Consider the following 25907-nt stretch of genomic DNA (forward strand, 5'->3'; position numbering starts at 1 on the left):
GGGAGGGAGACTCAGACAACTTCCCTGAGAGCTGGCAACAACTGGTAGGATACTAGCTACAAATGGGGTGCCACCCACATTTCTATTCAGCTATATTTTGGGGCCCCCAACTTGACAGCTGAGCTACCTGCACTTGCAAGAACTAACAACCTGTGTGCCCCAACAGGCAGAAAGCCAAGTTCTCAGGACATAAAATGAGACAAATGAGAAAGTAGTAGCTGGGGAGTGATAGGAACAAAAACCAACGGGCATATGAACACAAATTCACGAGCCACAATTCAAAGATCTAATTCTTACAAATGTTTTTCTCCTGCCAGTGTGAATTTGGAAAGGAAGGGACAATATGAAATTTTACCTTCCTCTCTCAACCACACACCACAGATAAACATCCAAGAGAGCTGACTTTGGTTAACAATTCTCACCCTTGCTGGCTTCTGCCAGTTTCCCCAGGATCCTGCCTGCAGGCTCTAGAGTAAGTGGGATGTCCCAGCAGGCTTCATCCTGGTCACTAGAAACTATAAATGAGGAAATATAATTTCCCCTCCACCCTTTGTGTGAGTGCTTAGCTGAGACCCTTTAGTCTCTAGGGCACCTCATAAATGGATAAGCTTATCTAGGCTAAAAATTCTCCATTGAAACCATTGTAATTTAAAATCATCTTTGGTAAGATTAACCTGCTCATTCAACCTTAAAAAATTTTGACACTGAGGCCTTGCACAAGACCCAGACTGATCCCAGACCCAGTCTAACTCCAGCTGCTTTCTGGACCCAGTCCAGAAAAAGAAATGCTCGAATAAAGTCTGGCAGTTCATAATGTAAAAGCTGCAGAGCTAGGTTCCAAGGGGACTTCTCTCTCCCCCATGACCTTCAGAGGCAGCAAGAAAGCAGCAAGCTCAGTGGGTTCAGCAGGTACCTACACCTGGTTGTCTTTGCTCTTGGGGGTCATTGGGGATCTCCTTCCTTTTTTCCCTCTTCTGACACCAGAACCATGAGAAGATAAACTGAGGCATATTAAAATTTTAAGTTTATTTGAGCAAAGATCAATTCAAATCTGGCAGCAGATTAGGAAGTGATTATGATTGCTCCATGGGAGCTCAGGGAGAAACTTTTAAAGAGAAAAGGCAGAAGCAAAGCAAGGAAATTATTGATAGGCTGTAGTTTAAAGCCTAGCTACCTGTTTGTGACTGTTGTCTTTAGGTTTTGATTTGGTAACCCTGTGATTTTTTTTTTTTGAGAGGGCATTTCTCATATTTATTGATCAAATGGTTGTTAACAACAATAAAATTCTGTATAGGGGAGTCAATGCTCAATGCACAATCATTAATCCACCTCAAGCCTAATTCTTGTCAGTCTCCAATCTTCTGAAGCATAACGAACAAGTTCTTACATGGTGAACAAGTTCTTACATAGTGAATAAGTTCTTACATGGTGAACAGTGCAAGGGCAGTCATCACAGAAACTTTCGGTTTTGATCACGCATTATGAACTATAAACAATCAGGTCAAATATGAATATTTGTTTGATTTTTATAATATGTGGATCCCACATTTCTCCCTTTATTATTATTATTTGTAATAAAATGCTGAAATGGTAGGTAGATGCAAGATAAAGGTAGAAAACATAGTTTAGTGCTGTAAGAGAGCAAATGTAGATGAGCAGGTGTGTGCCTGTAGACTACGTGTTAATCCAAGCTAGACAAGGGCAATAAAACATCCACGGATGCAGAGGATTTCTCTCAAAACAGGGGGGTTGAGGTTCTAAGCCTCACCTCTGTTGATCCCCAGTTTCTCACCTGATGGCCCCCCTGTGACTGTGCCTGTCTTAGGTTGTTCCTCCCTTGAGGAATCTTACCCGTCTCTGGCTAACCAGTCATCTTCCGGGGCCATACAGGGAGATGTAAAGTTGGTGAGAGAGAAGCAATATTGTTTGAAAAGGTTAGATTACTTCTTTGCAGATTTATGCCCTGTGGCTTCTATGCCCAGCATTTGTCTTGAGGTATCTTTACCACTTGGAGAATTATGATACTTGGTAAATTCGGTATGAGGCACAAAATCTATTAAAGGGTTGTAATTAGGAAGGAAGAAGAAAAGCTATAGAGGTAGCAGATGCAAGAAAACATGGGAGGATTGATTATTTCTTTGACATATCTTCTTGCCTATGATGTTTTTATAGTCTTAGACTTTAGTTTTCTTACATAAGCCACCATGGCTTAAGAGCCACCTCACTGTAATGGCCTCCTTGTTTACTTAATTTGACAGTAATTAAAGAGGATTTTCGATTTTCTTCTTAGTTTACTGTACTGCTTGCTTTTGAGCTTATGGTGAAAAATTCCACTTTCCAAGTAGGGTTGAAGAGGGAGGGCCCAGGAGGATGTCGAATCACAGTCTTCCCCCAACCTCAGGAAGTAAAGTCCACTGGCAGGAGTGTCTAAATTGGCTGTAACCTCTTGGACTCTTACAACACTTGCTTATTTTCACAATGCAGTAAAATGAAATGCCTTAGGAAAAGAAGAACATTCAAGAAAATTATATAATTTTTTTTTCCTCCCAAACTGGATCACCTGTGGAAGACTCCTTTGCCGACATCAAAGGTAAAAAAGAGTGTGTGTTGGGGTTGGTTTTCTATTATGTTTTGAACAACCAGCATCTCTCCGACAGACTGCTCACCAGATGACCAGTCCACACGCCTTGGTGGGTTCTCCTGTCCAGTATGAAACAGCCTGCCTGCGAACCTGGCAGTCAGAAATCAAGAATGCTGTATCTCATCCTTAGAACATTTACATTTCCTTTCTGCTACTTCTTTTTATGTGTGTATGCATATATATACACATATATGTATATGATTCTATGACGTTTTTTCTGAATACTTTTTAGCACATATCTCCTAACAAGAACATTCTCTTGCATAATCACAAGACCACCATCACACCCAAGAGATTTAACCGTGTCTACTATACAGTCCATATTCAAATTTCCCCAATTGACCTCCCAAAGCCCTTTACAGCTTTTTTTCTGGTCTGGGATCCATTCAGAAATAGTCATTGCATTTTGCTGTCATGTCCCATTTAGTCCCTTAGACTATTTTCATTGTAAGAAGTACTTTGTAAGGGGTATTCCTAAACCTGAGGCTCTCCCTCCCTTTATTATTTCTCTATAGTTAAGACCTCACCCAAAGTACCAGCTGTGATGCAGAACATTCCCTAAGATTTGGCTTGCAGACCTGGGGGGAAGCCACTGAGGACAGGATTAGGAGCAGCCACCCCACAATCAGTGAGGTCAGGCTTTGCAGAACTTCTCTGCAATTTCTGCCTGAAATGGGCTGAGTGGTCGTCTTTCAGATGCCATTCAAACGGGCAGAAGAGGTATCTCTATGGGGGCCTTGATGTCCCTCGAATCACAGCTTTCTTAGCTTTTCCTCACCTCTCACAGGGTTCTGCCTCCATCATGATCATGGAATAAGCAGAGATAAGGGAACATTATGGCCAGGAAGATGTTACATGTAACTAAAAACATACTCTACTGTCAAAGCCATGTGGACTTGCCAGGTGAAGCCACACAGGGGGGGCCCCAGCAAAATCCCTAAAGATGGTACAAAGCCCTACTTGCGTTTTTAAGGTTGAAGTCAGTCTACACACAAATTTGGAAATGAGAGGGAATCATCTATTTTTAAAGGGGTGGGCTAAAAAAAATTATAGTACAAGTGGTTTTACATCACAGAGAAAAATAAAGTTTAAAAGTTTAGGTCACAGTGACTGTAATGGGGTATATGGGGGGGACTTGGTGATGGGGTGAGTCTAGTAAACATAATGTTCCTCATGTAATTGTAGATTAATGATACCAAAAACAAAAAAGTTAGGTCAGTTTCTCAACTGTATCAACTATGTCTTGAATTTATCAGAGATTTTCTGCACTTAAAAACAAAGCATCATGCTGAAGGGGGCAGGGAAGGCCCAACCTTATACTGAAAACCCAGATGGAGGCTGGGGATGGATGATTGTACTTCACTTCTTTCTGGTAAGCATTTATTTTCCCCTTTCCTCTGCCTGGAAGATGGCTCTCTGCAGAGAGGCTCAGAACAGCCTTGCAAGACCACATATAAAATTGTTGGCATTTGAATGGAACAGGGGTGCAGAGCAAGGCCAAGAACTGCTATCAGTGCTAAGCTCACTGGGTCCTGAATTTGTAACTGCTAAGGTCACTGGTCCATACTAAAGCCATGGGAAAGTTGAAGCTGTTCCCTTGAGTGAAGGCAGAAGCAGTCCCATCCAGTCTCCTCCTCCTCCCTACCATCCCTTAAACCTACCATTCGCTCCAGTCACCATCAGCAGCTCCACCCTGGTGGCATGGCAGTCAAAATTTAGGGAAAATCATACATTTAATCATCCCAGCTGCAGCCCTCACAAGTGCTGAAAGTGCTTCTGGGGTGGGTTCCCCAGCTCAGCCCAGCATGCACGGAGCACTGCAGGCAGCAACCTCCTCCTCTCACGGAAGATGGAGACATTTCTGTTCTGCCTGCTGTCCACTTCCCAACATCCCCACTAACCATAAGGTATGCCAAACTAGACACAATGTATATTTCTGGTATGTCTAGAGAGAGAAGGATGTAGATTCTGAAACTGGAACCTAATTTTTCTCCTTCTTCCATAAGCAACTGGACTAGGCACACCATTTTTATTTTCTTTCCCTCATCCTCCCAGAAACATTTGGGGTTGTTTATGTGAGACAATGGTGATCTGAATCAGCTTTGTCACTCTAGAATACTGGTGAATCGCCTCACAGCTATACCCCCAACCAACCCTGCACAGAGTTGATACCAGCTCCACAATTCCTCTTAAGAGTTTCTGAATAAGTTGCTTTAAATTTGAGATGTATTTCACCCATAGTCCACAGTGTGGATAACTAAGAACTCTCTAAGTGGGACAACAGGAAAACATGCCTTATTCCTAGTAATAGAGAAGGGGAGAGCAGGGGCAGAGGTCCCCAGGCAGGATTTATGTAATACAAGATTCCTAACCTGAGGGCTATTTGTTGAACATTAGCTCCATGACCAAAGAATGTGGAATCTCTTTGCTCTCCCAGAAATGTTACTAATCCAGTAACTAAAGATCTCCTAATTTAGAGCCCCTCACACGGCTGGGCTGCCTCCCTCAGCCACAGGCACTGCAGAACTGCCATTTTTTGGGAGGATCTTGTTCTCCCACTTTTCCTTCAAATAGCCCCCCCAAGCTTTTCCCCATTACCCTCTGAGGATAGGAAGTTATTTGACAAATTTAGTTACTGGTAAAAAAAACTGCGTAAGAATCAGATTAGTCAACAATGTCCTACTTGCTTTGAATGTGATGCTTTCTATAGAAGCACAAAAAATATATTAGGTCCTCAAAGTGTTAACAACTCAGGATAATAATCACCTGTAGTGGTAATGTAGACAGTCACTTAGATGACGATGCTTTTGCATCTGCATGAGTTACAAGTATATGTTCCTATAATAAATAAGCTCCTGTGAAAAGGTGAGTAGAAGATCCAATAAAATGCTCTAAAGGAGTTCCCCACTTTAAAAAAATGGACTCATTCAAACTAACTTACTACACTTTAAAACCATGTATTTGCATGATTGTTTTCTGCATTCAGTCTGTCTCACTGGGCTGAATGTTCCATGAGGGCAGGGACCATGTCTGTTTGCTCACCACTGTAAGCCTGGCCCCTAGTAAACAGCCCAGACCATAGTAGGCACTCAGCAATTACCCACTGATGGAGGTAGGATGGACGGATGGATGGATGGATGAACTGACTGACGGACACACTTATGAACAAACAAGGAAGCTGATAAATGACGAAATTGGTGGGATGGGCAGGAGCCTTGTGTGACATGACAAGCTTATATCTTGAGGCTATGAGGAACTAATGAAAAAAATTAAGCAGGGGAGTGATGGAAACAGATTTGCATTTCAGGAAAATAGCCCTGGCTGCAGGCTGGATAATGCAGGTAGGGGATAGGCCTGGAAGCTGGGAGACCCACTACAATAATCCAGGTGAGTATATAAGGCCCTAAATGAAGGCAATAACAATGTGGATGAAAAGAAAAATAGATCTAAATGACATTAGGAGGTAGAAGTATAAGACTTGGAGAGGAAATGAATGTCAGGGGAGAAGCAAGGAGTTCCTGGGCTGCTGGCTTGGGCCCCAAGGAGGATGACATATGCCATTTACTGAGTGGGAGGACATAGGAAGAAAGGGAGAAAATCCCAAGATGGCTTGGTTGGTTTAATTTTGGACAGTCTGAGAGACTTTGCAACTTAACCAATGATGGGCTCAGTACAGTGTATTTGCCTCTGGAGCATAGGCCCTGAATACTGAAATTTGTGAGTCATCAGCATACATGGTGGTTTGAACTATGGCTCAGGATGGGTAAAATCACCAGGAAGAGGGAGAAGAACAACTAGGATAGAACCTGGGAAAATCAATGTCTACAGGTGGAGAGCAGCCCACAAAGGAAACTGAGCAGTCAGTCAGAGAAGCTGCACTCCAGAAACACAGCATCCCAGAGGCAAAGGCAGAAATGTCCAGAAGGAGCAAGTGACGAGCAGATGCTGCAGAGAGGCGAGATACCACAGAATGACCACAGGCTACAAGGATGTCTTGGATAACCTTGAACAGAGCTGGTACAGTGGAGTGGTGGGATAACAGAAAGTGGAAATAACCAGACTATTATTTTTTTTAAGTTTGTCTGTGAAGGTTAGAAAGAGCTAGAGTGACACTTGAGAGGGACCTAGGGTAGAAGGAAGTTATTTGTTGTTTAACAACAATTAAACCATAATTTGACAAAGCCTGAAGCTGTTTCCAAAAGGACCACGGTGGCTTATGCAGCCTCCTTTCCCAAAACAGTATTCTAATCAGAGTAATCGATGAGGGTGCTCTTACTGTGGGGTGGGGGAGGTATGCTTTTAAAAAGAAAAAGAAAATGGGAGGTGGGGGGTCTGGATCAATCACAGGAGAATTTTTATAGGGCTTTTATCTTGAAGTGAGTCCATTTTACAATGTCTGAAGTAGGCTCAGGGACAGGACTGAAACCCACTGACCTTGGTTCAAAGCATGGGATGAAATAAAATAATATAGCTTTATCTGCTTAAACAAGTTGGAAGATTACAAGTTAAGAGAAGGAGGCAGAAAAGATGCAAAGGGGATCTTGTCCTTGGCTTTCTTGATCTATCCAGCAGAAGACTCAGACCCAGTTATTAGAGACAAGTCATACACGCTCACTGCTGCTATGCCCAGACATCAAAGAGGGGCCAGAGAGGAAAGGTTCTGAGTTGGAAGGCCTGTAGCTAGCCAAATTTAGGGGGCTAAGAATGCAGAGCTCAGCACCCTGTAGATCAGTACGGAGAACCCATGCCCACATTAAAAAAGGAAACTTTACAGAATGATCCCTCCTTGTTGTGTTCCTCGCTCATGAGAGGATACAATCACCGTTCTGTGTATTTCAAACTGAGAGAAATGAGTCTGGGTCATCTGAGGTTTGCCCATGTTCTCTTTGTCTCATTTTCTGATAGAAGTACCTTTGAGGAACAGTATGATTAACAAATTATCTGAATGAGGGCCTAATAAAATGTCTTTTTCACTTTTGAATATATAGCCCTGGATCCGTAACACTGTTCACTCTAAGTAAGGAGTTTTGTAGCTTCTATCAAGTCACAATGAGAGAAATAAATTATGGGACCAACTCCTCACCACACCCCGACTTTTGCAATCTCAGAGCACCACTACTGATCCCTTACTCCAGATAAGAAATACTAATTTGAAATAAGAGTCTAACAGTGAAGGGGGAAGGTGTTAATTATTTAGCAGCTGGGGACTGAGGGAAGGAGGTACCCAAGAGGAAGGAGGGTGACGTGGGTGAGTGGGTGATGGTACCAATCGAAAGAGAAATGACAAGTAGGTGTGGGATAAGGGAAAGATGAGTTTCGTTTTGGATGAACTGACCTGAGTTAGAAAGATACGGTAGACAGTTATATAAATGAATCTGAAGCTTTTGGGAAATCAGAATGATTACACAAGATAAAAAAATCCTTGTTAACAGTTTGAGTATTAAGCACTAAGTACTTTACCAGGATTTTTTCAATCTTCATAGTCCTATCAGCTAGGTAGGACTTTCTTTTACTTTATTAAACATTTACTTTATTATTTTACAAAAGGGGAACTTAATTTCTGTGACATAGTTTGCCGAAGGTCACTCCCTTAGAAAGTGGAGCCAGGATTCAGACCAAGGCAGGCTGACTACATAATAGTGCTCATTAACTACTATACCAGGAGTGGCTGGATGGTAACTAAAACCTTGAGAGTGAATGGCTGTCTATGGAGAAAGTAGAAAATGAAATGAGTGCAGAACCACAGAGGGAAAATACTTAGCGGGTGGAAAGGGAAAGTGGAATCAGTGAAAGGCAACCTAGGTTGAAAGTAAAGAAAGTGGCCTTGAAATATAAAGGCCACTGAGAAAAGGAAAGGGGAAGCTGGCAAGCCCCTGGAGACAATACATGTGGCTCCTGGGCTTCGAGATGAGTGCAGAGCCTGGCTAGGTGGCTTCCTTTCATTACCCTTCCTGACCCTGCTTTTCACTGGCCCCAGGCTACTTGGGAGTCCAATAAACCACTGAGTACTCCACAGAAAGAGACACTGGCCTCAAAAGGAGCGCTCTTGCTAGCAGAGGGGAGGAGGGGTGCGCGCACAGGAGGGCCAAGTGCGCCAAAAGTATGGAGCGTGTGACCCAACTGTGACACTTCCTGGTTTACCCTTTCTGTGTTGGCATAGGTTAACAGCATCTTTTTGCTCTCAAAAATGTTTCAATTTCAATAAATTATGTGGTCACCCAACTTACATATTAAGGGAGGGTACTCAGCTCAGAGTTAAAGCAAAGCTAATTTAAGAACTGCCAGATAGAATTCATCTTTTGGACCAACACGCTTCTCTCACAGAGGTAACTGGAATTAGCCATCTTTAACAGTTGCTATTCCAACAGGAGTAGTCTGGAGTCAGTCTATCTCAGTTCAAATCTCAGCTCCAGCATCCCCATCTTGAGCAACTTCTCAGTTTGAAATACAGAGTGATGACTGCATTCTCTCATGAGCAAGGAACACAAGGAGGGGTCATTCTGTAAAATTTCCTTCCACTTTTAATGTGGGCATGGGTTCTCTGTGCTGGTCTACAGGGTGCTGAGCTCTGCATTCTTAGCCCCCTGAATTTGGCTAGCTATAGGCCTTCCAACTCAGAATCCTTCCTCTCTGGTCTGTCTTTGATGTTTGGGCATAGCAGCAGTAAGCATATATCACTTGTCCCTAATAACTGGGTCTGAGTCTTCTGCTGTGTAAATCAAAAAAGCCAAGGACAAGATCCCCTTTGCATCTTTTCTGCCTCCTTCCCTTAACTTGTAACCTCCCAACTTTGTTTAAGCAGATAAAGCTATATTACTTTATTTCATCCCATGCTTTGGACCAAGGTCAGTGGGTTTCAGTCCTGTCCCAGAGCCACTTGAGATATTGTAAAAGGACTCACTCCAAGATAAGCCCCTAGAAATTGATTGATCCAGCTCCCTGTCCCCATTTTCTTTTTAAGAGCATGCTTCCCCACACCCCACAGTAACACCTCAATTTCCTGATCTCTAGTTTGTACTAGAGATTGACACACCTACGCCATAGTCTTGTAATGAGAATTAAATGGGATGATTTGATGTAAACTGCTTAGCCACTCTAAGGGGATGACTGCCCCGTAACATAAAATGTGTAAGGAGGAACCACTAAAGTGGGAGATGGGGGAATAGTAGTTGAGAGCACGTGTAACCTCCTCTGTAATGGCTCACTCACCACCTGACTTGGACTCTGGTCTGCTTTGATTTAGGTAAATGTGTTTGTGATGGGGATGACGAAGACTTTTGCAATTTTCTTCGTGGTTTTTCAAGAAGAATTTAAAGGCACCTCAGAGCAAATTGGTTGGATTGGATCTATTATGTCATCACTTCGTTTTTTTGCAGGTATGAGGTCAAAAATAAGCTTACTGTCCAAAGAGAAGGACCACAAATGGCAATTCCAAGACTGTCAGTCACTCAAAACTGAAGCATTACTAAAACTCAGGTTCATTTATTCATACATAAAGCTGAGAAAAGGAAGGACTTGCAGTATTCAGCCTCCACCTGACATGGTAAAATTGGAAAAACTAGGGTTCACACAACGTTGAAGAATCCAGCTATTTAATTCATGATTCAGTTTTTCATGCCTTGTTTCTTTCCACAGTACCTAATATTGGTTCAGTCAGCCAATCTCTCACTTGGAAATCAGACCACGAGGTTATCTGAAGCATACTCAAAATAAAATATAAAACAAGATCCTCTTCCTGTATTTCCATTTGGAGCATGTAACATGGTGGAGGAGTAGATTAATGACCAAACCTCATTCTTGTCATAGGTCACTAGATGCAATCGGATTTTGTGGAGGTATTCTAAAAGCATTTTCAGTAAGCCTCTCCTCCAAACCTGCTTATATACAATTCTCTTAAAAAAAAAAACACCTTTTCTTCCAAAAGGCAAATTAATGTGGGACTAGGAGTATTAAGAAATGCTATACACTTTTTTGAAAGATACAAAATACTCCACATTTACCTAGCATTGGCCTTTCTTTTCTCAAGGTCCTCTGGTTGCCATTATTTGTGACTTACTTGGTGAAAAAATGGCCTCCATTCTTGGAGCTTTCCTTGTTACTGGTGGATACCTGATCAGCAGCTGGGCTACAAGCATTCCCTTTCTTTGTGTGACTATGGGATTTTTACCTGGTAAGTCCACTGTAAAAAAAATGGAACAAGGCATCTTCCCTTTTACTGTCCATGGGTCCAAAAGACCTAGTTGTATTATTTGGGGTCCAGGAGAATATCTTATCTGGTATTGAGTCACTTCATTTAAGTGACTCCAAAATGTTTTTCTTTTTAGGCTTGGGTTCTGCTTTACTGTACCAATCAGCTGCTGTGATGACTACCAAATACTTCAAAAAACGATTAGCTCTTTCTACAGCTATTGCCCGTTCTGGGATGGGGCTGACATTTCTGTTAGCACCTTTTACAAAAGTCCTGATAGACCTCTATGACTGGACAGGTGAGTCATTCTAAGTTTCTGAACTATCAATTCTACAGGATATTACGTTCAGCTCTCTCCCTTTGATGAATGGAAGTAAAGACTTTTTGAGACAGGGAGGAAATGGAGCATGATTTCTAAAGTAAACATGCTCCTCCTCCTTGGAGAATACATAGCAGAAGAGATCATGAACTATGTGCAGGATTTGCCAACCCACATAGGCAACTCAAGAGTTCACAACAGGGTTCATGTCTGAGCGGACGGAGGGCATTCTGAGAACAGGAAGACACTTTTCAGGGAAGACAATATGGGGAAACAAGGATTCCCCCTCCTCCTTTTCTACCACCAAAGCATTCTCTTTATAAATTTTCCCTTAAAAAAATCCACATTTAAAATATGCCTCCTCCATCAGACTCATTAAAATAGACCCCAAAAAATTGGGATGTGGTGGAGGAAGTGAGGAGAGGATTATGTTCCTTAATCTTTTATACTGTCAACTATAAATTTTCACAAATGAAGAAAAACCATTCACTCCACAATTTTCTTTGTACCAGAGATAAAACACTTGGATTAAAACAATCTTAAATTACTTGAAAATATACATGTATATATATGGATATGTACATATATACATGAACATATAAGCCTATTTCTATCTACAGAGGAGTTCTGCTGAGAATGTTTTCTTTCTTAAGAAAAAACTACTAGTCACATGGTGAACAGGACCAGCTGACAACTATAAAACAGGATAGCATCTTCCATAGAAGCACTACAACCAAGTCACAGCTTTGGTCAGTTCATGCTGAAATCAAGTAAATACTCAGCATCAAAGGCTGGCATCTGTCTTCTTTCAAGAATATTAAAAATGTCATGAGAGGAAAGGCTATCCTCTTTTAAGGAAGTTTCTGATTGATTCCCATAATCTAATTCTGTATTTTCTGTACCTAAATCTCAACTCACTTATGGTATTTAAAATCTCTCCTTAACACACTATTTTTCTAACATTTGAAGTATCTATCTTCCCTCAAAAGACATTCTTTTTTCCTTTAGCACAAATACCATTCTCTTCTTCCAAGCTACCTACTGGTGCAATGTCTGGTTTTTACCTCCAAAGAACACCCTGTTTCACAAGGATACGGTAGTCTGTACAGCTAAAAATTACGTCAACAGATTTAGATACCTTCAATTAAATTCAAAGACAAACTTTTCAGAAATTAATGGCACTATGACCAAATATTTAGTGGTGCAAACTCTTCTGAGCCTAAGAATAGAGAGCATTATGAAATGAGCAAGGTAATTTTTAACTTAACTTCCCAATTTCTCTCTCCCTATTTAGGTGCCTTTATATTATGTGGAGCCATCACATTGAATTTGGTGCCCTCCAGTATGCTCTTAAGACCCATCCATATCAAAAGCAAGAGCAATTTGGGTATTAAAGATAAAGGCAGCAGCTTGTCTGCAGGCGGTCCAGAGGCAGTGTGTGTCACAGAAACATCACACTACAATGAGATACAAGAGTCCACCATCAGGGACACTGTTATGCAGAAGGCTGGACAACCCGGTACAAGTTTAGCAGTCTCACAAAATCAAAACGAAGAGTTCAACAATGGGCCTAACAGGAACAGACTGTTCCTAGTAACTGATGAAGAAAGTCACAAGAAAAAGGCAATTTCGTGGAACTGTAAACAAGAACTCTTTGATATTTCTCTTTTTAAGAACCCTTTCTTCTACATATTTACCTGGTCTTTTCTCCTTAGTCAGTTGGCCTATTTCATCCCCACATTTCACTTGGTAGCCAGAGCCAAAACACTGGGGATTGACATGATGGATGCCTCGTACCTCATTTCTGTAGCTGGTGAGAAAGCCTATTTACTTTACCCTCTCATTCAAAAGAAAAAATGACCTTAATTTTGCAAAAACTTATTAAATTTTATCAGAAAACAGAAAAAAACTTTTTTTTTAAAGGAGCTGTGGACAGGCTCAGAAAATCAAGTTTTTTGAGGCTGGTGGCAACACCAGGCATTTCCCTCCACAGATCTCTGTCACTGCACCTTGCACACAGGTTTTCTACCAGACAGTGGGCCCCAAACCAAGTCTTAATTCATTTTCATATGTCAGTGTCTGTATGACACAGCAGACACTAACCAGTTTGTTGGATAAATACTGAAGTTTAAAAAGCTGGTGCTCAGTGGCAACACTCCAGGAAGCAAAAAAATCCTAGGTAGACAACAGTACAGTGGTTGAAAGGGTAGGTTCTGTAGTTAGACTTCTCAGGTTCAAGTTTTTGCTCTGCATTTCCTAGCTGTGTGACCTGGAGCAAGTTATTTATGTTCACTGTGCCTCTATTTCTATATATGTAACATAGGGATGTTAGTACCAATCCTCATGAGGCCAGGATTAGACAAGTAATGCACATAAAGTTTAGAATAGTGTCTGGCCATCATACATATTCAATGTTCAATATTTGTAGCTAGGTATTTTTTCCCCTCAAATTCAAATATGCTTGTTAAATCTAGTCACTATTGAACTGGCTAATATTTAAAGTAAAATAGAATATAAGTTGAAAATAAAAACAATCATTTTAGTTGAGCATTTCTAAAAATGTATGGAAAAAAAGACATGGGTTCTCCCAACTGATGAAATAGGGAGCCTAAAAAAATAAAGAGGGATGAAATAAAACCGGTTGCTCTTATTATCTGGATTCTCAGTAGCTCAATATTAACTTTTCTCTTGCTAATTTCTTGAAAAGACTATTTGTCAAGCCATTATAAAACTAACTGTACCTTATTTCCAAATGCAAAGTCAAATAAAACTGTACACAGGAAAAAGATACCTAGCTAAATTGACCTTTTCACTAATATGTCTGGTAGCATCAATTTAGATCAGGTTAGGGCTATAGAACAGGACCAAAGAATGTAACAAATTCAGTATGTATCCTAGGAAATAGCTGTAAGCATATATAGAATGGTAGTATGCTTTTATTCTTTTTTTTTGAGGGGGTGGAGCAATTTGTTGAACCATAGAAAGCATCTTAAGTACAAAACAGCAGCAGTTCATGCTATACACCATTGGTGAAAATCCCTTAGTATTTAATGGCTCCATTAGCTTATAATGGGATAAAGGGTAAAAATGTTCTGTTCTGAAACTGAGTAACCAAAGTGGTTCTTTAAATCTTATTCAAGTTACACCATAGCTCCAATGTTCAAAATGATCTCCCGTTTCCAGACTTCCTACATATTTTCAAGTTCAGCATAACCTTTGGTGTAGAACTTAAGTTACCAAAACTTCATGTACAATTATAAGAAAAAGTTCCAATTTTTCTTTTCTTTTCCAATATAAGACTTTATTATTTATACTCAGTATTCCACTACAGGACTTAACCAGGACACTGACCATAGGGTCTACTCCCTGACCTGCAAGACCTCTTTAAGGAAAGCCTCTTGAGTCTAGTTTGGTGGTATGTTTTCCAAACACAGTCAGAAAACCCAACCCAACCCAACTCTGGAGGAAGCTTTTGGTATTTTATTAGATATGTTGGGAATAGGTAAGCAAATGTTAGAATCTATTGATAGACAATAAAACCATTTTTTTCCTTATAAGTCTCAGCCTCAGGATGAAGTCATAATTCTTAGGAAAGGATACCTTACACATTTATATTTACACATCTTCAATATTATTCCAGGTATCATTGAGACAGCCAGTCAGATTATCTGTGGATGGGTTGCTGATCAAAACTGGATCAAGAAGTATCATTACCACAAGTCTTACCTCATCCTCTGTGGCCTCACTAACCTGCTTGCTCCTTTAGCCACCACATTTCCACTACTCATGACCTACATCATCTTCTTCGCCATGTTCTCTGGTGGTTATTTGGCAATGATACTTCCTGTACTGGTGAGTAGACACATTAACATTATTAAACTATTAAGTATTAGTAATCATTTCCCCAAGAGAATGCATATTTTATATTAATTTTACAATTTAAAAAATCATACTCAAGGCCTCAGAAACCCTGCAGCTATATTCTGTCCAGTTACTCATCTTACTTTGCCAGGCAAGGATGATGAGAGAACCATCCACATGGGACAGGGAAGAAATGAAAGCAAAAAGGGATGAGCAGGTTTCCATTTTGCATATCTGTCTCTCGGATTAGGCTGTGTTCACTTCTTCCCTTCAGCTCCAGAAATTTCTTTGGTTCCTTCTAAGACACAATCTTGAAGAGTTCCCTGAGGGAAAAGGGGGCTTCCTGAGCAGTGTGGCTTCGCTCTTATTGAGAAAAGTTCTGTGCACCTTAATAGGAACATTTTTTTTAACTCCTTTCCACTTTTACTCACATTGACTTAAAGTCCCAGACCCAAATGGAACTGAAATACATACACAAATATTTCTGAGTTCTTCTGGGAACCCCAGGGGTTCCACAGGTGGTCAGAAATAGGTCCCCAGTGTTTTGGAATAAAACCCCTGGGAAACTTCTGGCTTGATTGCCAATATTAGCGTTAAGTGCTGCAGGATATAATATGAGGCTTAGGCAAAAATCATACTTTCAAAGGCTGAAATCAACTCATCATATAATATCTGATTTCTTACAAACCAATGGCTGGTGCTCAGACATAAGAGGATACAAATACCACTGCCAGTTCAGACTGTAAATACCATTCCTAATAGAGAAGAGTAGTGAGGGTTTAGGGAAAAAAAGTAACCCTGAACAGAAAACAGAAACAAAGAACAGAAAAAAAATCCAATGTTCCTTACTAATAAAATGAAAACACTGCCTGCCTAGTGCAATTACTGTTCCCTATTTGCTTTGGCTTTTTCATGAGGGCAAAAAGCGCATCCAAATCACCTCAGAAATCAGCTATTTACAGTGTAAGATGACATAAACAGTTATTTGTCTGTTTGTAGGCATAGGTCTCTATAAAGAATTTCACCCTCATTATGGCTAATACTGAATTCTAATCCCTACAGGTTGATCTGTCTGAGAATTCTAGCGTACACAGGTTTTTGGGACTTGCTAGTTTCTTTGCTGGGATGGCTGTCCTTTCTGGACCACCTATAGCAGGTAACAGCTTCACCACATTCTGAACAAATTTCAATAGCAATGCAAGAAAATGCTGATCAATGATTAATGGTAAATGAAACTGATGACAAACAGGCTGTTCCTATACCAACTCTCACACTCCCTCACCAATCCAGGAGAATCTAAGGATTAACTCAACAGATATGCACTAGACAGATTCTTATATTCTGATGGGAGATTTAGAACAGGGCTTGTATGTACATCTACTTATCTGGGGAGACAATCCAAAGTTTTATGGATTCCTGAGGACCTACAGTAGCTTTAAAACAAAAACCATTAGCACCTTTTATCTAAATAGGAGTCATTATAGAGCTTGAAAACTGCAAGCCGGACCGCTTTGCTGTTCAGATCTTCCATTCAGCTGTCCAGGGCTTCCCAACATGTCTTATTTTCAAAGAGGGAGGGAGACTGTTCATATTCCATCTGTCCCAAAGGTGGGAGGAGACTTGGCCTACAGGCCAGAATCTCTGTGGAGAAGGTATGTGGGGCCCCTGGCAAACAGTACATACAAGCAGAGTAAAAATTTAGGGAGTTCTCATTAGTTAAGTTGGCTTTAAGACTGAAACATTGTTTTATGTTCACTTCTTACCTAATTTTGTGCTTGCTGAGCATTTAATCCAAGACTATTAAAAGACTACTCTCACAGAAATATTTCTATGGAATAAACTTTAGTGTCTTACATACACTATAGGTTCTCAATATATTTGAATAGACAAATTATTACAGCATTTCCAATCATCCACAGAAAGGAATTCACCCTAAAACTTAAACTTTTGCTTCCTTTCAGTCCTTAAGTGAGACAGAAAAATGATATGATCTTGCCCCATTATCATTTTTTAAAAACTAACTTTTCTGATATTATTTAGGTTTACACCTCTATAAATTAAGACTTAGGAAAGGCAAATATCAAAAGTATAAAAACTTACTAACAAAAATTATTACTGGAAGAAAAAGGGTAATACTATCTGAGATACAGTGTAGGTATACACTATTCTAAAGGAAAAATTTATACAAATATACAACCAATTTCTTATTTGCATTTATGAACACACATCTTCCCATGTGGTGTAATTCAGCCTATACTTCATACCTGGAAAGCAGGCTAGGTTTTAAAGTCAATGTCAGAACTGTTATACAGGGACTGGTAAAAAGAAACCAATAGGAGAGATGCCTAGCAGAACTACTCTATAGCTAGTGCCCAAAGATACAGAAAACAGAGCTCAAACAGTTTGCTGATGCATTTTTTCAATCTTGATTCTTTTTCACCAGCTGACCCAGTGACAGAACTTTTCAAGCCTATCAGGTCAAAAGAATACAAAGGTAACAAACACCAGGGCAAAGAATATTTTATGCAAATAATAAAACTAACAAAACTACATTTTTAGAGATCTTGTTTTATATGTTTTTATATACATCTTGAAATGTTTAAAAAGTTCAGTAAGGATTAGACAAGGCAAGTTTTGTGAGGACTATGACTTGAAAGGAAACATTACAGATGGGTATGTGGGTCTTGAAACCACTTCTTGAATCATGATCTTTTTTACTTTTTTTAATGAAAAAGAATAGACTACAACAAAGCAGATTAGGAAACAGTGTGCATCACTTTATTGTGAAATTTTTACTTTATACACACACACCTATGTTATATAAAATATATGTGATGTAAAAATACATTTCTTACTGTCAATGAGTCAAGAAAAATTTACCAGGCTTTTATGAATCAATGTTCACAATACCCTAGCATTATATATGAGGATAAAGACAGCTCATGAAAGAAATTTTACCCACTAGTTCTGAGAATATTATTTAGGCAGTCATTAATTTTTTAAGTTCTACAAAAAAGTCAAAGGAGATGATAAGGCTCTTGCTGAAGGTTTATGTATAGATTTTTAGTCTGGGAGTCGCTCACAGTATCATAAACAAGATTATAATATTAATGCAAAGTACATCTAAATTTCCTTCTCTACACCAAGATCTCTCACTGACTGTAACACTGTCCTAAGCATCTTGTGAAAGGGGGATGCTTCAGGGAAGCTCTTGCTCCTGTAAGTCATTTCTCTGGGAAACAAAAGAGGATTTTACAAAAGCCTCAGATTTGTTCCTCACTTCTGACTCTAGCAGCAACTACCAAAGGAACATCAGAAATGTTGATTTACAGATTCACTCAGTTCTCAACAGTTTAGACGGTTACACTGTTGCCTTTAGCTTTAACTAAATTGAAATGCTTACTGATTATAAAGTATTAAATTCTCAACCAAACCGAGATCTTCAGAACTGTATGAAATTCTCATTTTTTACTTACCTAGATCTGTTGTTACCAAATTGCAAAAGCTGAAATTCCTAAAAAAGGTTACAAGCATTTTAAATTAGGAATTTAGTAAAACTTTTCATAATAATCCTCAGCCAACACTAGTTAATAATGGTAACATCGATTACATGAACAATATTTTTCTCCTTCCTGTATGGAAATGAAAAAGGAAAACAAGTTAGTCCTATACAGCATATTTTCATAATTCAAGGAAAGCAAAAAAAATCAAAGGAAACCCAAAGATTTATATAAAATCACGTAAAATTGAATTTTTAAAAGTCACTTTTCTCTTTTAAAAATGTAAATAGAGCATATGGGCAAGAAAATTATAAACTTTTTTCAACAGTGAATATGATAAGAAATACAGTAGCAACAAAATATTTTATCAGATCTCTGCTGAAACTGACAGGGCTTGAATTGAGTTAAAGTCAATCACCCCCCATATATACATACACACTTCCTCCACAAGCCACCACCCTGCTCACTCCACCCCACAGCCTGTCCTGTTTCTTTTCAATACTCAGTGACAAATTCAGCTTAGTTAGTAATATGGCCTGCTTCAGCTTATATCAGTGTTAAGAGCTGTTCTAGGTTTCCTAACCTAGGGTGGTCAATGGGCCTAAGTGTGGGTCAAATGTCATTAATCATCCAAAGCCTACTGCTTTTTTTTTCAGGTAGATGACACCCAGAACTATACATTAGTACCGAGATAGAAGCTTTGGAAGGTTGTGAAAAAATTTTAAGTACTGATATTTTAAAACATTATATTTCTAGTAGACCCCTGTTAATGAAAGTGAACCTGCAGAAAGCAAAATAAATACAAAAATAGTGCCTTGGGCAAACAAAGCAAGTATATACTCATATTCTCTAACATACAAGTAATATGTAAACTACTTATATGAAACTCCTTATCTGTATCCTAGGCATCTGACAGAGCACAAAATGCTAAAGGTTCAGTTTCATTTAAGAATAAAACCACCAACGGCCAATTAAGCTGCCTATAAATTACAACTGAATGCAATTCCCCTCTACTCCACATTCCCCTCCATTCCCAACTGATGAATGCATATATTATGCTAATACATATTTTATATATTTTAATTAATCACAAATATCTTCTAAAAAAAATTTCTTAAAACGCAGCAGTTATTTGATTAGAACTCAGTATTCACTCAGTAATTACCAAGCAACTTATTAGCACAGCATTCTGCTAGCTGCTATATGGGACACAGAGAAGACACAAGCTAATCTCTCACTGAAATCCCACAGCTCTCACCAGGTCATGGTAGAGCACTCATCCCCGCCACATACACGGCCAGGACTTAGTACCAAGGCCAACAGTCCAGAACCTCTGAACAGAGTACTAGAATATGCATTCTTCTTCTACTTCACTAATGGAAAATGTCTTGAAGCCACTCTAACCTATGTTTCTATTTTTTTTTAAGTAAAGACATTCTGAGCTGTGGTATAACAAAAAGGACTTTAAAATATACTGAAGCTTCACTCATCAAGCAGGTATTTCACAAAAGTGATTTTTTTTCAATAATCTCAAGGAAAGCCACTTCTAATACCAAATATCTGAAGTTGATTACACTTCAGAGTAAGTTAAAGTTAACTAGTCCCTTAAAAGAGAAGTATATATTCTTGCTGTTATTTATCAACCTCACACCTCATCAGAAATACCATTTCTGTATTTCTGTATTCTGTATTGAGTACAACTGGTAATTTTGTACTAACTCCTTTCTTTATCTGTGTTTCATAGGAAAAGACAATGGCTAAAATGGAAATCCATCCATCTGAGCTTTTCTCTGTCCTGCTAACATAGATAAGTTCATCTCCTCATGAAATGATGTCATTTTCTAACTCTGTTCTATCCTCATTTCAGACACAATATTAAATATTCCACCCAGTCCTCACTTTACCTTTTATCAACAATGCCCTCTACAGTTTTGTCAGTCATCTTGGCCTATCAGTTGAGAATTTCTCTATGGCCTAAAATTTTATTTGGAAAGCAGACAAACAAAACAACTCAACCTTTTAATCTGCTATAAATCCATTCTGGAGATTGGTGTTAAGTGGGGACAAGTGAGAAGGTAAAGTTCTCTGTTCTCTAAATCCTGAGGAAAATAGTATACTCCAAAGAGGCATAAGAAAATAATGTAAATCATTTATTCATCCAGTTGGGTTTATTGTTTTTTAAATTTTTCCCATAAACAACAAAGCCTCATAGAATTTTACTTTGATTCAGTATTCCTAAGATCAACGAATCCCTTCAAAAACATAAAAAATAAATTCCAATTAGCTCTCCACAACAGCTTAAAAAGGGGAAGGGGGCAGTCCTCGTCTTGCAAACATATTCCTTTGCAAGGGCAAGGAATCAATCTTTAAAACGTAACACAGACCACAATCCTTTAAACTCACAGCATAGTGCCAATCTTAAAGCACTCCCAGTCTTACTGTAAATTTCTATCATGGGGCCTTGAGGAGTTCCTGTCTTAAAAGGCATTGAGGCTTAAATCTCATAAAGCATGTTTCCCAAGATTTTTCCAACATGGCACATATAGACAGTATCTGTAACAGCACACCCCAAGTAATATGATAAGACTGCTAACAGCCAGTCAGCAGTCCCAGTTAACCCCATGGATGAGAGATCATTGTCTCTGTGCACCTTGGAAGTCTGCCGCTATGCTGCAGCCCAACAGCTAGAAGTTCTGGTTCAACCAGCTGGTCACCTACAGAATTCTCAATCACTAATTTGAACTGGCATCAAGGAACTTGGGAATTAAGGGCCTTCTGGTATATTTCAAGTTTTAATAACCAAACAGCAAATGTACAGTAATAATCCTAATAAAAAGGACTAATAATTCAACAATCAAGTCCTGAGATATTAGAGCTATGACGTATAAACACTTTTTAGACAGACTGCTAAACTTATTTTTAAACATATATGGCTTAACCCATAAAATGATGTAGAATAGTTTAATGTTGACATTTAAAAAATCAATTTAGGGTTCTGTATTAAGTATCAAACTTGAAAGATGATTCTAACTCCTTTTTTGTTGATTGTCTGGTTTGCAAAACTGTTTATAAAAGCTGAGCCCTATCTTCTTTAAATTATCACAGGAAACATTACTAGACATTCCTGCCCAAAACAAAAGTTACAGCCATAGATATAAGGAAATAATTTGGACAATAATTTTATTGGGCATAAGAATCAACTGGGTGCCACCCAGGCTGAATGAAGTCTGCTTGAGGGAAGCCAATGAACTTGCACAATTAACATGCATCTTAGGTGAATCTGATGCAGATAGTCTGAACACACTGAGGAAATACAGGGGACTTCAGCTTAAAAGTCCACACCAGTTGCCATGGTACTCCTCAGAGTACTGGCTACATATACTCAGCATGGAGTGGACACTCAGAAGCACAAACACCTTCCTGGATTGTGGCTGGTACGTTGTCTCCTCTGTCTGCCATTGCTTTTGCTGTGACCAAAAAGGAACCCAGTCTTTTCAATATCAACGTAGCTGTGTATTTCTATTTAAAACTGTTAGACTACAGTGGATTTTGAACTACCCAAGAATAATTTCTTTTAAAAATATGTATTTAAAAGCTTTAAAAACTGGTTAGGGTTGAAAGTATATTTGTATACAGCTTTTTCATACTTTTACCAAAAGAAAGTACAGGAATCAAACCAAATATACAGGTTTTTTGTTGTTGTTTTTTACTTTAGTGGTGGGAAAAGGCTAATTATTCCAACCAAATAGAGTAGATGTTTCAATACCAATGAAGCTCTGAATTTAACTTACCAGGCAGCCTCTTAAATCTAAGCTTGGTTATGACAGCTAATACTTCCACTGAACAATGATATAGTCCTGACCCTACATTTCACCTCATATTTGCTATTATAAATAGCATCCTAAAATTAAATACTCAACTGCACATTATCCTACTGAATGGCAACTGGACCTTAGAAATACAATTTAAAAATATACTATATCTTAATTATCAAGTATGAATGGGAAAAAACAGATTTGAAACAAAGTATTTCATCACATTTTGCATGGAAATACATCAAACAGTTCTAGATTATGCAAAATTTCCTGCCCTGGTGACAAAAAAATTTTAAGTATATTTTAATCTTAAATGTTTCAGAAATGACAGTATGACTTTACATGTGTGTATGTATATGAAATGAAAGGCTTATTACAAGTTTTTTCTTAAACTGTTTTAATCTCTCTGGGATTTATTTAAAAAAGAAACCAACAACCCATTTTTACTATTCTTAGCTGTGCTCTTCTGACCTTTTAGCAGCACCACCTACCTCCTGTTCAAGAATTACTAGTCTTTTCCGAGAGTATTCCTTTTACTATTCCTGCCATGTAATTCACAGGTTGTATATATACTGTTACATTTGCTGTACTTGTGGAATTAAGGCAGGGATGACAGGAGATACAGAGGGGTGCTGCTGCTTTCCATGTTCCCTCCTTTTTAGAAATTTCTAAAAGACCTAAGAGACTGGCCACCCATTTCTTAGATATCTAAAGGTCAGTCACAATCAACATAAGACAAAGACTTGTCCTCACCAGTTTCACTCCACTCTTTTGCTAACTGTAAGAAACATTTGAGGTCACTAATCCAACAAGCAGTCAGTAAGTTTTTAAAAGTCAACTAAGTTAACTGAGTTTAAAAGGCTGTAAAACATTCCACTCATTGATTACATCAAGAACAGGAAATATACAGCTAATGAAACAAACACAAAAACTAAACATCAGAGCCAATAAGAGAACAAAAATGACAAAAGATAAAAACATACACAATCAGACCAAAAAAAAAAAAGGGGGGGTATATTCCATAGCCAGTGAGAAATCATGTTCCAGACATAAATGAAAACCAAAGACACAATGTAAGCTCCATGAGGGCTGACATTTTCACCTATTTCATTTACAGGTATATCCCTACTTTATGGGGCATACAGCACCAAAATTTTTTGAATAAATGATCAGGATAACAGCTTTAACTTTTTCAGGTTTTTCAGAATTAAAAGCCATAATTTAAGTTTACATCTACAAACATAATATGCATGTACTCCTCTAGAAAAGAAGTTCTCAAAATGTGGTCAGTGGATCCCTAGTAGTTACCGTTTTAGGGAGTCTATGAGGTTAAAACTATTTTCATAATAATACTAAGATGTTATTTGCCTTTTTCACTGGGTTCACTTTTGCAACAATGTTTAAATGCTGGTGCCTTGAACAAATAGTTTGCCACCACACACTCAGTTTATAAAAAAGCATTTTATCTTAAGAAGTTCTAATATGTGCCATTAGCCAAACAATTTTGTGGACCCTGACATTCTTGCTTTAAAAGAACACTTTGGTTTCTGTGGAAATTAGTCATCATTTAACCCACATGACCAAGTTCCTTTCCATGTGCTCTCCAGCTCCTGAACCTTCCCTTTACATCCCTTATCACATGTGTAATTTATGTGGCTACTACGTAACTCCCTACTGAACTGATGGTGTGAGGGCAAGGACCATGTCTGTTTTAGCTTATTAGGTATCCTCAACACCGAGCACGCTGCTGGGAACATAATAAGTACTTAAATGCTTATTCACTGAAGGTAGAAATAATCAGTTTTCTCACTTTTTTCTTTGGAAAACAGTAGTAATTCACAATTACTTTCTTTTTAAGAACACTGGACTTCTAGTAAGATTCATCATAAAATGAAATGGCTATGTGTCCCTGATTTTCTCCAACTTCCATTTTAAAATTGGAGATGGGTTCTGGTCAATGATCACTTTTTCCCACAGGTTTAAGTCCCTAATTCAGGTGGAACTGACTTAACTTCATCACTAGAAAATAAGACAGGCAATCAGCTTGACTAACTTTCTAATAGGTCACAACACATACTGGTAAGTACAGGAGGCTCCTCCTTCAAGGAGCAGTTCATGTCTGAGAATTATGAATGGAAAGGTTTGTTTCATTAACTGAAATCATTCCTTCCCTCCAGGCTGGTTATATGATTGTACCCAGACATACACTGGCTCCTTCTACTTCTGTGGCACATGTTATCTCCTCTCTTCAATGTCCCTTTTCTTTGTACCACTGGCTGAAAGATGGAAAAACAGAGTCTGACTGGAAAGAAAGAGGACTACAATCAAGTGAGAGCTTAACAAAAGAAAATTTAAACTAATAAGTCACTGGGAACAAAAGCTTGAAGGAAAAGTTTCCTCATTTGTAAAATGAGAAGGTCAACCAGATAGATTTTAAGGTTCTTTTTTGCTTTAACATTCTGAGAGATGTCTAAAGGGTAGTAAGAAAAGAGTAACAGTAACCTAAATTAAGCTGTTCATTAATATTTTATTAAACAGGCTAAATTTTCAATCAACTGAAGCAGCTACCTTAGATATTAAATGAAAATCAGAGTGTACTGTAATAAAAAATAACCAAACTTTCAATTGTGCTATGATAATTCAGTTAATAAAATATGTGAAGATGGGAAAAACATTATTCTTAACTGAGAGAAGAAGTACAGGCACACCCTGGAGATACCTCAGGTGTAGTTTCAGACAACCACAATAAAGCGAGTATCACAATAAAGAGTCTAATCAACTTTTTGGTTTCTCAGTGCAAGTAAAAGTTACGTTTACACTATATACTGTAGCCTATGAAGTGTGTAATAGTATTATATCTAAAAAAATAATATATATACCTTAAGTTAAAAAAACTTTATTGCTAAAAATGCTAACATCATCTAAGGCTTCAACAAGTCATCACCACTGATCATAGATCACCCTAACAGGTATAGAAATAATGGGAAAATGAGCAATATTGTGAGAATTACCAAAATGTGACAGAGGCACAAAGTGAGCCAATATTGTTGGGAAAATGGCACCAATAGACTTGCTTGGCCCAGGGTTGCCCCAACCCTTCAGTTTTTAAAAAATGCAATATCCACAAAGCACAATAAAGCAAAGTACAATAAAATGAGGTATGCCTGCATTAAATACAGCCATGGGTTGACTACAACTCCGAAATCTGAATGACTATTTAAACTTTGTTTACTAACTGGAACGGTATACCCCCAAAAAAGTTTATCTTTGCTTACTGGTTAGAGATAACCTTTGTATACATTATTTTGTTTCTTAAATTTTCTGATAAACATGTAATGCTATGTTAAAAAAAAGAGAGAATTACTTAAAAATAAACTTCAAGATAATCTGAATAACGTTCCTGCCCATCCAAATAACTATTTTTTCGATGTTTCTGATTATCCAAAATAGTCAGGCCAAATATCTAGATGTCTTTAGAACAAGTTTTATTCAAAAGTCAAATGGGTGGCTTTTAAAGGGAGATAAACTAAAAGATGTCCCTTAAATATGGAATAATGTTAACTAATTAATAATGTCATTTAGA

At 38.5% G+C, this 25907-nt stretch overlaps 1 protein-coding gene across 1 annotated transcript; it reads left to right on the top strand.

The window, feature by feature from the left end:
* Window positions 1-2232: 2232 nt before the first annotated feature.
* SLC16A4 (solute carrier family 16 member 4) lies at window positions 2233-24639 on the top strand. The gene is made up of 9 exons (XM_017664977.3): window positions 2233-2590; window positions 3898-4013; window positions 9885-10017; window positions 10668-10811; window positions 10966-11127; window positions 12443-12961; window positions 14789-15000; window positions 16072-16165; window positions 24502-24639. Exons 2-9 carry the CDS (start codon window positions 3927-3929, stop codon window positions 24624-24626), a joined length of 1476 nt encoding a protein of 491 aa, XP_017520466.1. The 5' UTR covers window positions 2233-2590; window positions 3898-3926; the 3' UTR covers window positions 24627-24639.
* The last annotated feature ends 1268 nt before the right edge of the window (window positions 24640-25907 follow it).

Source organism: Manis javanica, chromosome 4 (genome assembly GCF_040802235.1).
Source record: "Manis javanica isolate MJ-LG chromosome 4, MJ_LKY, whole genome shotgun sequence".
In the NCBI taxonomy this organism is placed as follows: domain Eukaryota; kingdom Metazoa; phylum Chordata; class Mammalia; order Pholidota; family Manidae; genus Manis; species Manis javanica.

Coding starts and splice junctions, on each gene's coding strand:
- SLC16A4 (XM_017664977.3), top strand. CDS start 3,927: ATGCTGAAGGGGGCAGGGAAGGCCCAACCTTATACTGAAAACCCAGAT. Junction 4,014..9,884: donor TTGTACTTCACTTCTTTCTG/GTAAGCATTTAT, acceptor GCTTTGATTTAG/GTAAATGTGTTTGTGATGGG. Junction 16,166..24,501: donor TTCTGGACCACCTATAGCAG/GTAACAGCTTCA, acceptor CCTTCCCTCCAG/GCTGGTTATATGATTGTACC.